The following is a 16,588-nucleotide window of genomic DNA, read 5'->3' as shown; positions in this document are numbered from 1 at the left end:
GAGGAGCTTAAGCAGATCACGACCTGCAGCGAGAGAGAGAGCCTCCACCCAACCCCTCTCCTCCTCTTCTATGAGATTCAGCAAATGGAGATTGAGAGGTCGCCCAGTGAGATTGGCGGCAGCAGTGAGGATGGCCATCCGTAGCAGTGAGAAATGGTCCGTAACTGTAGTAGTGAGCTGAGCATCTCCCACATCCAACATCGTGTCTCTGCTCCTCCCCCATAATTCTACTACCGCATCTTCACCATATGAATCATAGCCTATCCCATTCTTTTTTCCCTCTTTAAGTTTGGTGGTATCGGCGAGCTTAATGAGCAGATCACGAGGGGTTGAGGATGAGAGGTTGAGAAGAGCTGCTGTCGATTTCTCCAGCGCTCCTCTGATCTCATCAGAATTCCACTCCGTCCAGATGAGTTTGTGAGGGGGTGGGAGGTGCGCCTTCTCCATGGGGGAGACAGATGAATTGAATATGAAGAGAAGAGAATGGACGGATTTAATAAAACGACGACGAATGTGGATAACTAATTGTCTGTCTGTATCTCTCTCTCTCAGAAAACTGCGTGGACGAAGGTTTCTTTTTCCCTCTCTTTCTCTTTCTCTTTTTCCCTTTCCCTTGCCCTCCCTCATGAGTCATCTAGGACTTGATTATATCTGTGTTTGTAGATTTTTTATTTTTTACACAAAAATAAATAAGTAGTAGATATTATAAGAGGAGGAAGATTTGTGATCGTCTCGCATTATGTTGGTTGACGTTTCTAAGTGCTCCATGTCTTCTATCTGTAGATTTTGGGATGGGGGTTAATTAAAGTTTCTCCATTGTATATCCATCTACATTTGCGTGAGTAATGGTGATGCCGTATCATATGTGGTAGGTAGGGATATGTTTTGTTTCGTACTATATCCTACGGTAGTTTGAACATCATATATCAATTTACTCGTCTTTTCAATTTACGCTCGTGTTTTTTGGTTGGTCACCAAGGAAATTCAGATAAGATGTAGTTCATCTCATGGGCCAATTATAGGAAAAAGGGTTCCGTAGGTAAGTAGAAGATTCAAGAAACATAGAAAGTAAAGTTATAAAACTATGCCCAACATTAACATATATTGGTGTATAATTCTCATTACCGACACACAAATATAAGTTAATAACGAATGAATGTATGAGGTAAGGGGCAATTTTGTCTTTACAGTAGCGAATTTACCCGTAGACCTCTTAAAATAACGTAGCCTATATATCCAACTCCAACAAGATCATTGGGAAGTTTGTTATTGGAATGTTCATTGTGATCAAAAGGCACATGAATATAACCTTGTAACTAAATGTTGTGTGAACAAAAGTTACGTTAATAGGTGATTACATTAGTTATTCTTATTTCTTTATTTATAATTTATTTGTTTATTATAATAACGTCTTATTTCTAATATTATTATTCTAATAGATTGAAACCATATTTTCATGTGGCAATCACAAATATGTTCAATATGAATGAGAAAAGAAGGAATTCCATTGATTTTAACTATAGTTTTTAATGTCAAAAGACAAATAAATGAATGCGAGGAAAGATGAGGGATTTTATTGATTTTACATGTCATCACCAAGTGTTGGCTTTTTTTACCCTCTATCGCCTATGTGACATTAGGGGTTTACACTCCAAAGATAATAAAAGAAAAAGAAGAGCCCCTCTGAGGCGATAACTATCTCTTCTATTCTCTTGTTTGATTAGGCCCCACTTAGTTATTAAAAAAAGGTTTCACATACACTAAGTTCACCTCGTGAAGTTTGATTTTATTAATTTAGTGTAACAACATTTGGTACCATAGATCTTCAATATGTATTGCATGGATTTAAATATCATTTTTGCTTTCAGATTGGACTTGTATCTTTCTTTCTCTCTTCATATAATTTTGGTAGTTTTCAGATTGGGTTCCATCATAGATCTTCAAGGTATTGCATGGAATAAGAGACTTGTTGAGAGATCTGCACAATAAGTTGAGATTGGATGTCATAAGAGAACCCTATTGTAATGCTTTGGAAGGCTTTTTGAAATATGTTAACCAAGATGTCCTTGACTGGACATGATAACTTGGACAGATAATTCAGCCAACAAATTCAAAAGCTAAATTTTTATTGTTAAACTCTTGGTTGAAACTTTCCTTGAATGAAAATTTTCCCAAAGATATGCCCAGGTTGCTTGGAAACAAGAAATCATGTTCAAATCAGGAAACAAGAAATGTTAAGGTTGAGTATATTATGATTGGGATTTATAAAGTCTCTTTCGCAGTCTTGTGGAAAGTGCATGCATTTTCATACAAACAGAGACTGATTATCAACAACATTGATTAAGCATAAGAATTAAACCAGTAATTCTTTGCTAAGATAATTAATGAAGGGAGGAGATATAATTCCATTGGATGTTCAAGAGATACAACTTCAATTGAGAGAAAGATGTGCACCCTGTGCAACATATGCATTTACTCAGAAAATCTCATTGCACACTTAATTCGAATACATGAATAAGGTTGATTTAATATCAGTAACAAAACGTGAAATTATTCTTAGTTGCAAATGTTTACAAAAAAAATAGGAAGTGAGCCCTTCAAGTCAATGAGAAAATGTCATCTATTTGAAGCCACACAACAACTTGCAAGATGTAATTTATTTCTTTATTTAATTGTCCTTTTGTTTCTCTCTAATGCTTTCGTATTTAAGTCCCAATCAAAATTTCATATTTTGAGTAGTTCTCGTACGCTTGATAGAATGTGTGCCATTTCATCATTGTATTTGCTTTAGGTTTTCCTGGATGTTTTCCATAATTTTTTTTGATTCAGTTTTTCCTCCGCATTTTCTCATTACTTGTATTTGGTAGATCATTTTTTGGATAATGTATGGTTTTATGTGGGTTTACAAAGTTATATGCCAATTTCATGGATTTTCAGGATGTTTTATATTAGTTTGTTAAGATAGATTAGTGTTTGATGGACTCCTATTTCAGGTGATGCTCTTTTGTGGGTTGTTAAGGAAGATTAGATTAGGAGAAATGTATCATTTGTGTGGTTTTTTTAATGTAATTATGCATTTAGATGGATTTGAGATGAATTCGCAAATAGGTCTAGCCATGGTTTACGCGGGTTTATGGTTTTTTGAATATAGTTATGCATTTAGATGGATTTGAGATGAATTCACAAATAGGTTTAGCCATGGTTTATGCCGGTTTAAAGAAGGTAGGGTAGGTTTGGTATACTTTACTTTGCACAAGATAAATGAGGTTTTAAATAAGATATTCTTTAGGTTTGGAAATGGAACAATAGATTTGGTGAGGATATGATTTTTGAATGTAGATTTGGTTTATGTCAATATGAGGTTTCAAGCCATAATGTATGACTTTAGGTGGGTGGGTGCAAGTGTAGATGAGGTTTGAATTGGGAGTTCAGAGTGTTTTAGGTAGCTTTTTGGTGGGTATCCCACCCAAAACTTATGTCTTTCTTTATATAGTCGTATTTGATCTAAGTTACATCTATTGCACTAATGCTTTAATAACTTTCTCGTAAATTAGTGGGATTCTGTACCCATTTTACTAGGTAAAGAAATACAATCCATCATCCCCAATTCTAGGATTGATAAATTACTGAGCAGAGTGTCTGACAATGGGGAAGTATAGTATGGAATCTCGATCATACTTCAATTCTCTAGTTCCCAATAATGAAGATTCTGGAGAAAAGAGAATTATTATTGGGTAAGTTTTTGCTGTTTCTGCATATAGATGCCCTAATTATCTTGTTCACTATGTCCTATTCCTTTGCTTTTCCAGAAATTAATTTGAACCTCTCATTGTTGATTTAAAGACATTTAAAGAGGCCCACACACAAGGAATGGAAGAGGAACTCTATATATTTAGAAATGGTTCAAGGATGGGAAGAGACGAAAATTACTTCTCCGGATAGTAATAGCAGAAACCAATTATTCATCTTCCATCTTCCCCAATTCTACCAAGTACTTTGTGCCCTCTTCTCCAAAATAATTGGAATTCGGTCATTTCTAAAGTATAGACCAAGTGACCATCCATCCTGTTCTGTCTCACAGGGACTATTCACTCAGCGAATGCAACATGTATTAGTCAACCATCTCGATTCTTCCAAGTACATAAATATGATTTGAATCTCATCTAAATAATGGTTTGAATGTTTACACTTGGGTCTCAAAGCTTCCCTAACGAGTTTGTGGCACAGATTACACCCTTTTGTCAAACAGGGAAGGTAGAGTTGTGGATGGTATTGTCTGGCTTCTTTAGAAAGGGTGAACTCAAAATTTTGATACAGGAACAAGAAGGGTAATGTTCAAGTAGCTCCCTCTCTGATTGCTGCATGTTAAATTAACATCAGGGAGGCAAAAAGCAAAGCTCAAATCACAGACACTGTATTGGATTGAAGGTTTTATGTGAAGAGTTCTTCTTTTGTGGGATAGGTTTCAAGGAAGATTATTTACAGGAGATGCTTGCAAACAAGAATCTTCAACTTGATGATAGTAGGATGCTTCTCTATTTCTTCCATAAACTAAGAGAGCATATGCTCGCTACCTCCATATCACGATGAGTGAGGAAGTGAGCACATCATGATTAAACTAGAGAAATTCTTGCTATTTCCATATTGCTTTTAATGACAACAAACAAATGTAATCACAGGTCTTCTGGGCAACCACATTTATGCTGCACAATACGTGGAGTAACATCAAATAATCTTCACAAACAAGAGTAACCTAAGTGCACCAGTGCATACATAGTAAGTCAGAGAGTATTAGCCTCCACTTGGTAGAGCTTGGAAAGGTGTTAGCCTTATCACTCTTGTTAATTTTATCTCGTTAAAATGATACAACTCCTATCAAGAGAGAGATATCTGCTTCCTGCACATACCTAGAAGAGACAAGTTGATTAGAAAATAACATATTGTATGCTTGTTTCAAATCCACAAACAAGCTTGAGATTACTCACAAAACCCAAATTTTAGGTTTGGTGAAGGAAGTACACATAGAAGTTTACAATAAAAGAAGACTTTCCAAACAAATGAGAGAATGTTGTTTAGTCGAATCAGCATAGCACAATATGGTTCAACCTAATGGGAAAGGTGTTTTTCCCTTGTAGTGGCTTCGACATAACCATGCAACTTGAGTACTCCCAGGAGTTTGATTATAGATGGCACGCTGGAGACCAAACTTCTTAGCTATATTTTCATCTGTTAAACCTCCATTTTCTCTTAATATAGAGGCTAAACACTTTAGCCATTCTTTGGAAGCACACTCTAATTTACTAAGAAACATATCTTTCTTTAATTTCTTTGTATGTCTTTGTATCATAGGATATTGTTTTGGTAGTTTGATGTGAGGTGTGCAATCAGGTACCAAAGAGCTTACAAGAGGTGCTACAGAGGAAATACCGAGTCTAGCAGCTGTTGTCAAAACACCACAAAAACCTTTGATATATGGAAGAGCTCTTTCTAGAGTTTCTTGTTGAGATTTTGGCAAAGAGGTGAGGGGCGTACCAATATGGTTTTCGACCGGGTGTATCAAATTTCTATCCTCACAATATAATTGGATTCTCCCAATTTGTCCTCCGAAAAGTATGTTAGGCACCCTAGTCAAAAGTTCCTCAATGGTTGATTCAGAATCTTTAGTTGTAAGGAGGGCAACACAAGGGAGTTGTTTCTCTACCTCGTTTTCTAGAGCCATTTTCAATAGCTTACCTATAGATTTTTGAACATTGCTCATAACATTTTTCCTCATATATTGAATTTCTTTATGCATTTCACCTAGCTTCTTGGACATTTGATCCATCTTATCATGTACCTTGAGGACCTCTTCATGAGTGGCATCCACCTTACGATGTAAACTTAAAATTGGCCTTGCCATAAAATTAATTGCCTCTTCTAAAGTTTGACCTTCTTGCACCAAGCCATTTTCTTGCAAGCTAGTCATGATCGCATTTTCTCCTGAACTTTTATATTCCCCAGATTCATTGACTTTATCATCATCCTCCAACAATTCATCCCTTACGTCTACCGCAAGCCATTTTTTAAATGACAAGAGGACCTCCTCATAATACTCTGAACCCAAGAGATCAATTAAGTTATTTCTTAGATAATGAGGCTTTAACTTAGTCATTTTCCAAACATACGATTCTTCCTTGCCTTGCTCGAGTTTATTCCAAAGTTCTTCCTTCAAATAATGTATTTTTAGGCATTGATCATCTCTATCTTGTGCCCTTGATGGATTGCATAAGCAATCAGGGCGTATAATGTTCTCGATCAATGTAACCTCTTGGACGCCACTAGGTTGTGCACATATTTTGATCATGGTGTTGATGATATGCTTCCAGGCAAAAGTTAAGATACTCAGTGTGTGTTTTTCATTATTAATATTTTGATCTCCTTTGTCTTTTTCGTTTCTTTTCCTCTTTGTTTGGCGTTTGTCTTTTATATTGCCAATACAAACTAGAGGTTTTGTTCTATACAAAATAAACGTAGTATTTGGTGTAATTCTTTTGTTTCTTAACGATATTGGGTAGTATGGCTATTCGATTCTTAATGCACAATTTAGATTTTTTGTGACCGCCCAGAGTGAATGTGCTTGACGGCACAACTAACGTGTTTTATGGATATGTATTGGTTGAAAAGTAAGTGTTTTTGTTCCAATTTGAGTATTGCATGTTATCTAACTGCTAGTTTGGTTTTAGAAAATATTGCTTGCTACATAGATGAATTCTTGTTTATCCTTCATATAAATCTATGTTATTCACCGTTGAGAGTATGCATAGGCTCCATCCATATGTGTCTGAAATAGATGTTACCTGCTAATCCATGTACGGGAGATCCACATGGAACACATTGAGACATTGAACATCATGTCCTGTGGTCGTGGTCATTTCTATGATAGTATGTAATCTAACAACACTTCCGCCATTGAAAGAGTCATGCTAGCTACAATAGGTATTCTCAATGCATGCTTATCTATGCTATCAATACTTCTTCCTCCTTTACTAAATAATCTGTGTTAAAATCAGTGGTATCATGCTTTGATCTCATAATAATAGGCCAAGCGACGGTGCACATATTCAATCTATGTCAATACAATTCCCATGCTCAAACCTAGTATAGAGCTAGGTGGATCATTTACCTGTGATGTTAATTTGCATTTGTACCTTACAAATTTTTTCTTATAACTTAGAAATTTTAGAGGTAGGTTGAATAATTTGTACAATGCCTGATCTTGCCTTTATTCTTATATAGGATGAATTTTACTACCACTATATTGTGAAAAATGATCTATTTGGACTAATTGTTGAAGCCTTCTTAGCAAATGGGTGTCGTTACAATCTTTGGGATTCGGCTGCTCTGGATCTTTTTAACACAATCCTTTTGGTTAGTGAATTTCAATATATTCGAATGGACGAGAATATGACAACGAGCACATGCGTTGATTTATCAGGTCCTGTTTAGTCTGCATGTTGCGGGTGGTTTTAATAATAGCTTGGACTCATGCATTGTTTTGGAAGATGCAAAATCTCTATCAATTTATATAGTAGAAGAATATTACAATAAGTTGAAACATAATCACTACTTGAAATGTGTTCGAAAAGAGCTCCCAACATCAAGAGACCTTATCCCAATAGGGAGAAACTATAAGCTAAATGACTTGGGAAGGTTTTGCCTTAGTTTTACTATGAATTTGTTCCCCACATATGTAAACTATTGGAAGATTGAATGCCTTGAATACCATTTACTCTCACTCATCGACTTGACAATTTGCGTGACCACTATTATGATGGACTCTAGAGTCATGCACCACCGATTTGTAGGGCTCTCCTAGTAAAAAGAAACAACATTTATGCTTAGCCCATTCACTTGATCTAGTTGAAGATCATGAGGAAGTTCACAAGGCAACATCCATAGAATTCGTAGGGTTTGTTGAAGTAACTACATTTTTTACATTTCTTGGTTTTCTTGACATGTTCAATTGTGTTTTTCACTATTTAAGAATGCAGAACTATGTCCATAGAATCTAATTCGAGGGTCAACGTCAATGCATTCTACAAGGTAAAAATGATGAACTCATATAAAAACTTATTAGGGATGTTTTTCACTATTTAAGAATTTAGAGTTACGTCCATAGAATCTACTTCAAGGGTCAAAGTCAATGCATTCTACAAAGTAAAAATGATGAACCGATATAAATGATATAAAAATGTATTAGGGATGAGATGTAAGAATTTAATGCAATCTAACCTATGCAAGAATATGATGAGATGTAAGAATTAGCTTTTAATAGTTTAAACTATAGGAATAAATCCAACGGAGTTATAAATCTTTAAGATGTAGGGGTCCTAACATACTCAACCAAACCAATCCTTACATGAATTTCTCTCACAATCATAGTTTGCAGTCTCAATCGTGACATTTCTTAGTAAAGCTCTTGAAGATTAAGAGTTACTACTCACTTTCATATGTATTACATGATGGTACTTTTTTTATGGGTATCCTAGTTCAACTTAACCTCCAAAAATGATAATAAGATCCATCTTTCTCTTACTCACTGACAAAGAGATTTGTGTTGAGAACTTCAATCCAAGGTTTCACTAATGTTCTAGACTCTAGTATGTGATTCATAACTATTTGAAGTGTTTTTTTCTCATTGATGTGCTGTTGTACATCATTTCGCTCATTCTGTGGTAGATCAAGCCAAATTATGGCTAAAACTAAGTTTTTTGTTACGATAGTTAAGGGAGGAGAGGCAGAATTTTCCTTATGTCTAATACCCTATTTTTGGTAACTGAAGAGTACTTGTCAACCATTCTTGCAAGTTACAACTTCGCTTGAGAGAAAGTTGTGCACTTGATGCAACATACCTAGGAGAGACACATTTAATAAGAAAAAGACATTGTACACTTAACTCAAGTACACAAATAACCTCGATTAGTATTGGTTATAAAACAAGACAATTATTTCTAGTTGCAAAACCCCATCTAAATTCAAAAAGTGAATATTCAAATGTTTATATTAAATATGGACAATAGGCCTTTCTATTTAAACCCACATAGCAAATATATAATTTAACTTAGAGAGAAGAACCTTTTCCTTCACAATGCATCTTGCATAACCATACAACTTAGAGTACACCACCTGCCACCTTCATCATAGATGGTACGCTTGAGATGGAACTTCTTAGCTATGTTTTGGTTTGTTAAACCTCCATTTTCTCTTAATATAGATGCCAAGCACTTCTGCTACTCTTTGGAAACACACTCTAGTGTACTTAGAAATATATCCTTTTCTTATTCAAAACTATTTTGTATCATAGGATATTGTTTCGCTAGTTTGAGGTGGGTTGTCCAATCAGGAATCAAGGAGCTTCCAAGAGGTACCATAGAGGAAATACCTAAGTCTAGCAACTATTGTCAACAGATGAAACAAACCATTGATATATGGAAGAGCTTTGTTTAGATACTTTGAATGAGACTCTAACAACGAGGTGAGAGTGCATCCACTACTGCAGCAGTAGCAGGTAGGCTTACTTGAAGGCGGTATAATTGAGGAGGTGAGGAAGGGGTGCTGCCAACTGTCTCCGCCCCCTTCTTTGGCGGTGCTAGCTGATCCATGAAATCCATTGGCTCCTCCTCTGTCGTTCCTGCTGAACTGTATCAAGAGAGCTCTTTGAGATGTGGCCAGTGGCGCAGGAAACCAGTGTTAGCAAAGTCAATCATAAAATGAGGTTGTCTTATGAGATTGGCTTCCATGTACGCATGCACTCAAGAGACAGTTTAACATCCCATCAAATTTCCTACAACAAAGATCCTAACAAAAGTATATAAATATAAATTATATAATAATAGTACTAGACTATAGTACACATGTTGTAACTTGGTTAAACTTTGATCCTTCAAACCTAAGGGCACTTCAATAATTGTCATCTAAATCAGTTTTAATATAAAAGATTGAATATATACAAGGATCATTGAGTATGAATTATGTCAAGGATCATTAAGTATGAATTATGTCAAGGATCATTAAGTATGAAGTATGTCTAAAGCAAAAGGTCTGAATTGAATGGGTTTAAGTTTACAATGCTTATGCCCATGTATGAGATGAATAAAGCTACATGAGTTATTCTCTTAACTTTGAGACTTTGCTAACAGTTATCTAGTATGCTCATAAGACAACCTCATTTTATGATTGGCTTCCATGTACGCATGCACTCGAGAGAGAGTTTAACATCCCATCAAATTTCCTACAACAAAGATCCTAACAAAAGTATATAAATATAAATATAATAATACTACTAGACTATAGTACACATGTTGTAACTTGGTTAAACTTTGATCCTTCAAACGTAAGGGCATTTCAATAATTGTCATCTAAATCAATTTTAATATAATAGATTGAATATATACAAGGATCATTAAGTATGAATTATGTCTAAAGCAAAACGTCTCAATTGAATGGGTTGACCCACTAAAGAAGGAGCATAACGTGGAGAAACTATATTGATGGGTCACTTTGTGGCAGGAAGCTTATAATTCTAGGAACTAGTAGTGATCTACAATAATTTATTTGGATTGATATCAATGTGATTTCATAATTATTCGATGACACGATCTTGGTCTATGTAAGCTCTAAGTCATTTTCACTTCACTTACAATATTTGGATGGTGGAAAAGTAAAAGAATATGGAGTGCATTGGGCAATGTGTGAAACCAAAGATATAATTCTATCAATACTATTATTAATAATAAGTTCAATGTTCGCTAAAGCTACCCACACTAATTTCCCACCCTAATTTATTGAAGATACCTCAATTACATATGTCAAGATCTACCTACATGTGCTAGATAGCAAGGTATCTTTCTTAAAAGTGGAGTAATTCATATGCATGAAGAGGCCCCGTAGATATTTATCCAACATTCATATATTACCATTCAAGACACTCTGCTCCAACTTCCATGGCTCAAATAATGTTCAAGAGATATAGCTGTTTATAATGGCTATCGCAACCAACACATTGACCTTTTTCACTAAGCATTTCAAGTAAGAAAAGAACTAAACTATTCACAAAAACATCCATAGGTTCATTTCAAGTAAGAAGAGAACTGAACTATTCATAAAAACATCCATAGGTTCATTTCAAGTAAGATGAGAACTAAACTATTCACAAAAACATCCACAGGTTCATTTTAAAGTATCATGGTCTACGTTGACTCTTCCCAAAAGTAAGGGGGGTCTAGGATTGATAGACCCTGGAGTACAAAGTCAATCATTGCTATGTAAGGTATTGGTAAGGAGCTTGCTGCCCGGAAATGAGTTATGGAAAACATTGATTTTTAATAGGAGCATCCTTTGGAGTCCACGACTTGGTGGACGGTGGAAGCCACATAAATCATGGCTCTTTTGTATGGACTTAAAGCTTCGGAAATCTAATCGATTGGCTTATCGCACATGTATGTCAGTGATGAAGGCGTGGGATATGCTCCATGGGCATCTTAGGCGTATAGGTCCAAGTACTAATGCTGAATGGATGCACCAACCCCTCTTGTGGAATGAGACCTTAAAGTTGACTGAGGGGAAGATGCTTGGCCAGCACAAGGGTATGCCGTGGGCTATATTGCATGGTATTGGCATTCAGTCAATGGCAAATTGGATGCAGTTGTCCCTCAGTAATCGGGATAAATTATATGAAGATGCGAGAAAGTTCAGAAATGGTAGGAAGATGCTTGATCTAGTCGATAAAGTTATTTACTCTATTCTTATTAGTAATGGGGACGAGGGTGAATGGTTTGGACAATGTGATGATGCCAAAAAAGTTATCAATGCCAAGGGTATAGGAAAGAATGGGAAGATCATCCAGTTGGGATCTGTAGTTGCAGGTGCTCGTTGGTCCCCGATTAGAATTGTGGCACGAAACGGTAAGAAATGGAAGGTGAATCCATCAGTCGTTGAGGTTGAGGAGGATTGGATCTGGTATGTTACATTGAAGGCAAGCCACTTGAGTGTTTAGAATGGGATCCTGTTGAATATGTGTGGAGGGACGAACAAGGTAAATCACATGGTTTCTTTGACTTCTCAACTCGCTTGGGTAGGCATTTATGTTTGCATCGTGAGAAGTGTGCCAACAAATGGACCCATGTAGCTATTGATTCAGTCTTTGTAGATTAAACCAGGAGTCCCTACCGGTGGGAGCATGGCAACGTGGGAACCTTAGCTCTCCTAATTGTGTAGAGTTCCCACATGCAGTAGAATCCATACGACACGCTTTGTGGGACTGCCCAACATCCCATCGAATATGGCAGGGGGTTGGCCGCTTGTTGCAATTATGCCAGGTGCAAGGCTCAATCAAGTGGGGAAATATATGTTGGCTATCATGGCAGGCTGCAATTGGCAGATACGAGCATCAGGAGGAGGGGATGACTTTGGTGATAAAAGCACAAGAGGTCCTTTTCTCCTCTAGTGGCAATGTCCACTCCATTCCTCTTCATGAAAAATCTCAAGAGGTGTTGGAATTGGTCAGCCCAATAACCCTTTGGATTCTATAGAAACAACGATGTAGGCGAGTCTTCTCCAACCAAACTGTACATCCAACAAGGTTACTGCAAGAGATATGGAGTGAAATTGTAGCCACTCTAAAGAGCCAATATGATGGCCTTAAGGGCGGCTCCGAGGGAGTTGAAAGACAACGAATAGCCTTCATCAAACAATGGTCACCCTCTCCCTTTCTTGAGTCAGTGGGCATCCACATAAGATGGAACTATCGCGTCCCTTCAAGGATTTGTACATAATCGTCTCATTTGTAAACTAATGGAAGGAGTTTTTTTGGAAAAAAAAAGAAATAAAAAGAAACTATAGAATCAATTCATTGACAAGTAATTAATCAATTTATATTTGTGTAAGAGAATTCCGCACTTTCATAAGTCTATTTAGGATAGTTTTAAATAGATACTATAATGTTTTTAGATAGATACTATGATGACAAATTACAATGATCTACCCTCCCAATTTATCCTATTATACTTGAACATATCGATGTTTTTGTGAATAGTTTAGTTCTCATCTTACTTGAAATGAATCTATGGATGTTTTTCTGAATAGTTCAGTTCTCTTTTTTTCTTTTTTTTTTCCAAAAACAATCTACTTCCATTAGTTAAGAAAAAGTACATGGAATAATATACAACTCATATGTTACAAGCCACTTTGCAATGGCTACAACAAAACATCATGTATAAATGAAGCAACTAAGCCTCATCACATAATAACTCGACAGACGCCCATCAACATGAGCCTCACACACCCACATTCAACAAAGACACCCGTCAATCACTTCACAATTCAACACCTACCTCTATGTTTGGTACCCCAGGCGGGAACAACCATCGGGGAGGCTGATATATCCACTTTGCATTGCCATCCACCATCTGTAACATCGGGGAACCTCTTCATTTTAGAAGGAAGCGGTACCTTGCTTCTTCACTCACATCAGAGGGCCCTTGAAGGCTATCAAACTTACCTTGTAGCGTAGAAATCAAATTAAACCAAATCATCATTAAACTCTCAGCCGATGGGGTTCGCTTCTCGGTAAAAGACTCCTTACACCTTGATACCCATACTTGCCAAACAGTAAGGCCAACCACTAAAATCCAAACATCTACGTATCGGTCCTGTATGAAGAATGAATCTCCTTGAGCTGTTGGCTGAACTATACCATTCGCCACCTTTAAAGTAGGGCTATTTCCATTCCACCCATGAAACCATGTAGCCGAGTCAGTAGCTAACCAAACAACAGCTGCACTTGATACCTGAACTTCAACCCCGCATCGAGCCAAAATTCTTAAGCTCCTCTTCCAAACTTCTCGGGCTCGTGGGCAACTCCATAAACAATGTGCGATGTCCTCCAAACTCGCTCCACAGGCCTTGCAGTTACTCGTGCCACTCCTTTTCCCCAGCCACTCTCCGGTTGGAACAACCCTATGGGTGATTAGCCAAAAAAACACCTTGACCCTCTCGGGGAGGGAAGAGTTCCAATAAAAAAACGTATGTCTTTATATTGTCGTATTTAGCTAAGTTGCATCTAATGCACTAATGCCTTAATAACTCTCTCCTAAATTAGTGGGATTTTGTATCCATTTCAATGATCTGTGTTAAAATGCTTTAGATATTTGTTATGTTGTCTTTGGTGCAAGGATAAGATGGGTTTTTTTTTAATGGTACATCCGTTTTTGGATAATGTATGGTTTTATGTGGGTTTGTAAAGTTATATGATGATTTAACGGTACATCTCTCTCTCTCTCTCTCTCTCTCTTCTTTTGAGAATAATTTGTGATGCAATTCAAACTATAGAAAAACAAATACATGACTTTTTAAATACATATAAGGTATCTATGATGGAACTACTAAGATGGCCATTTTGGATCTATTTGATGTGAATACACCATTACGTGTAGTGGGGTTGGTGGGTGCTAACACATTTTACTTGCTCAACATCTATATAAGCAAAAAGTTAGCATTGACCGGTTCAAGTTTAAGATGCTTATGCCCATGTATGAGATGAATAAAGCTTGGTTTGGCCCACTAAAAAAGGAACCTAATGTTGAATTTTGATTAAGCATATTTGGCCATTGATCAAGGACCAACTATATGCATGGGTCACTTTCCAGCTCGAAGCTTCTAATTCGAGGAGCTAGTAGTGATCTACAGGAATAGATTCGGATCGATATCAACATGATGTCATAATTATTCAATGTCAAGATCTTAGTCTCGATAGAGTGATTGACCATTATAATTCAATATTGGGTGACGGATCTATGCAAGCTCTCGATCATTTTCACTTGACTTACAATATTTGGGTTGGCGGAAAAGTAAAAGAATGTGGAGTGCATCGGGACAATGTGCGAAATGAAAGATATAAATATGTCAATACCATTATTAATAATAAGTTCGATGGTCACCAAAACTATGGACATTATCTTCGAGTTTCCCAGCCCAACTTATCAAAAATACCTCCAATAATATGTCAAGATCTACTTAGATGTGGTAGATATCAAGGTTTCTTTCTTACAGGAGGCGTATTTCATATTTATGAAGATGCCCAATAGATATTTATCCAACATTCATCTAGTACCATTCAAGACACTCTACTCCAACTTCCAGGGCTCAAATAATGTTCAAGATGTATAACTATTTATAATGACTATCACAACCAACACATTTTTCATTGACATTTTTCATGAAGCATTTCATTTGAAAGGGGTAGGTACATCCTTCTAAACTAACACTTCAAGTAAGAAAAGAACTAAACTATTCATAGAAAACACATATAGGTTCAAGAATAAACGGATAAATTGGGAGGAGTGGGTCATAGTATCAATCTATGAAAGTGCTGAATTTTCTTGCATTTAAATATAGAATGATCAGTTACTTGTCAATGAATTGATTCTATAGTTTCAACTTTCTAATTAATTGATTAATGTATCGTTACTGGTGTGCACTATTATGTACAAATTGATTTTTAGATTTTTTATTAGTTCAAAATTTCTCAATAGGGACACATTCTAAGTATATATTTTGAGTGAAGAATTCACATTATTTTTGTGTTTCATGGGTTTGAATGATAATTGATCAAAACAAATCAAGAATTATAGGTTAGTTTTTTGGTGTTTAGGGCAAAGGTTAAGGTTTTTAAGTGTAATGAGTTTAGGTTATGGAGATTATGTATATAAAATGGACATCTTCGATGTTCATATAATTCACATGTAATCCAATGTATGAACACGCATGATATTGTTACCTTTCTATTGGCACACACACATTAGTACAGTCTCCACGATTATGGCTCAATATCCATCATATACCATAGATGATCAAGGTGGTTGTACATACATACTATGATTAGATGTTAGAATTCAAGATTGTAACCTTTTGCATCCTTCCATTTGTTAGGAACCATAATCAAAATAGACTCATCATATTAAGTCAAAGATGGTGTCATGAAGTGTTAGTAGTTTAATGTGGTGCTTGCACGATTTTCCTAACATATTGGAAAGGGTGTGCGAGCAGTGTCATAGTTAGGAGACTCGAAAAGAATTAGACAAATTGCCTATTTTGTTTTAAGAGGCCCACACACACACAATGGAAAAGAATTAGACAAATTGCCTATTTAGTTTTAAGAGACCCACACACACACACACACACACACAATGGAAGAGGAACTCAAAAATGTAGCCATGGTGCATAAACATAACAATCGGATGCAGCATGTTATCAATGTAGCAGAAAAAGCCTCAAGAAACCAGATGTTGTAGGTATTTTAAGAAAGAGCAAGAAAGAGAAAGGAATATAAGTGAAAACACAACAAAAAGACAAAGGTAGATGCACGTCACAACTCTATTGAGAAAGAAAGAGCAAATATTACCTCTAAAGTAGCCATTATGTGATGACGATATTAATTGCCACATGCGCTTACAATGCATGCACAGGACATGAGGATCACTAGCTATGATGTGATTTATACATTGTGTAGTGCAACTGATGCTTTAGCACAAATATTGATAGTAGATATTGC

At 36.2% G+C, this 16,588-nt stretch overlaps 2 protein-coding genes across 4 annotated transcripts in view; both read right to left on the bottom strand.

The window, feature by feature from the left end:
• The window catches only part of LOC147865970 (protein TORNADO 1-like), a 135,947-nt gene that overhangs the window by 3,949 nt on the left and 115,410 nt on the right, over positions 1 to 16,588 (bottom strand). For 2 of the 3 annotated variants that reach the window (XM_087316313.1, XM_087316314.1), the window contains exon 1: positions 24 to 592. The exons of the other annotated variant lie outside the window; for it this stretch is intronic. In XM_087316313.1, the coding sequence (XP_087172439.1) occupies positions 24 to 447 (424 nt within the window). In that variant the 5' untranslated portion in view covers positions 448 to 592. Of the gene's footprint in view, positions 1 to 23; positions 593 to 16,588 lie in introns of those variants that run through there. 3 annotated transcript variants of the gene reach the window in all.
• Positions 1 to 16,588, bottom strand: part of LOC147865972 (protein TORNADO 1-like) — a 91,611-nt gene that overhangs the window by 60,990 nt on the left and 14,033 nt on the right. The window lies entirely within an intron of this gene.

This window comes from Azolla caroliniana, unplaced genomic scaffold, assembly GCF_043228905.1.
Source record: "Azolla caroliniana isolate FFs.n. ecotype wild unplaced genomic scaffold, voAzoCaro1.0.p SCAF_3, whole genome shotgun sequence".
Classification (NCBI taxonomy): Eukaryota; Viridiplantae; Streptophyta; class Polypodiopsida; order Salviniales; family Salviniaceae; genus Azolla; species Azolla caroliniana.
The sequence above is the reverse complement of the archived record's forward strand: the minus strand, read 5'-3'. Positions and strand labels throughout refer to the sequence as shown.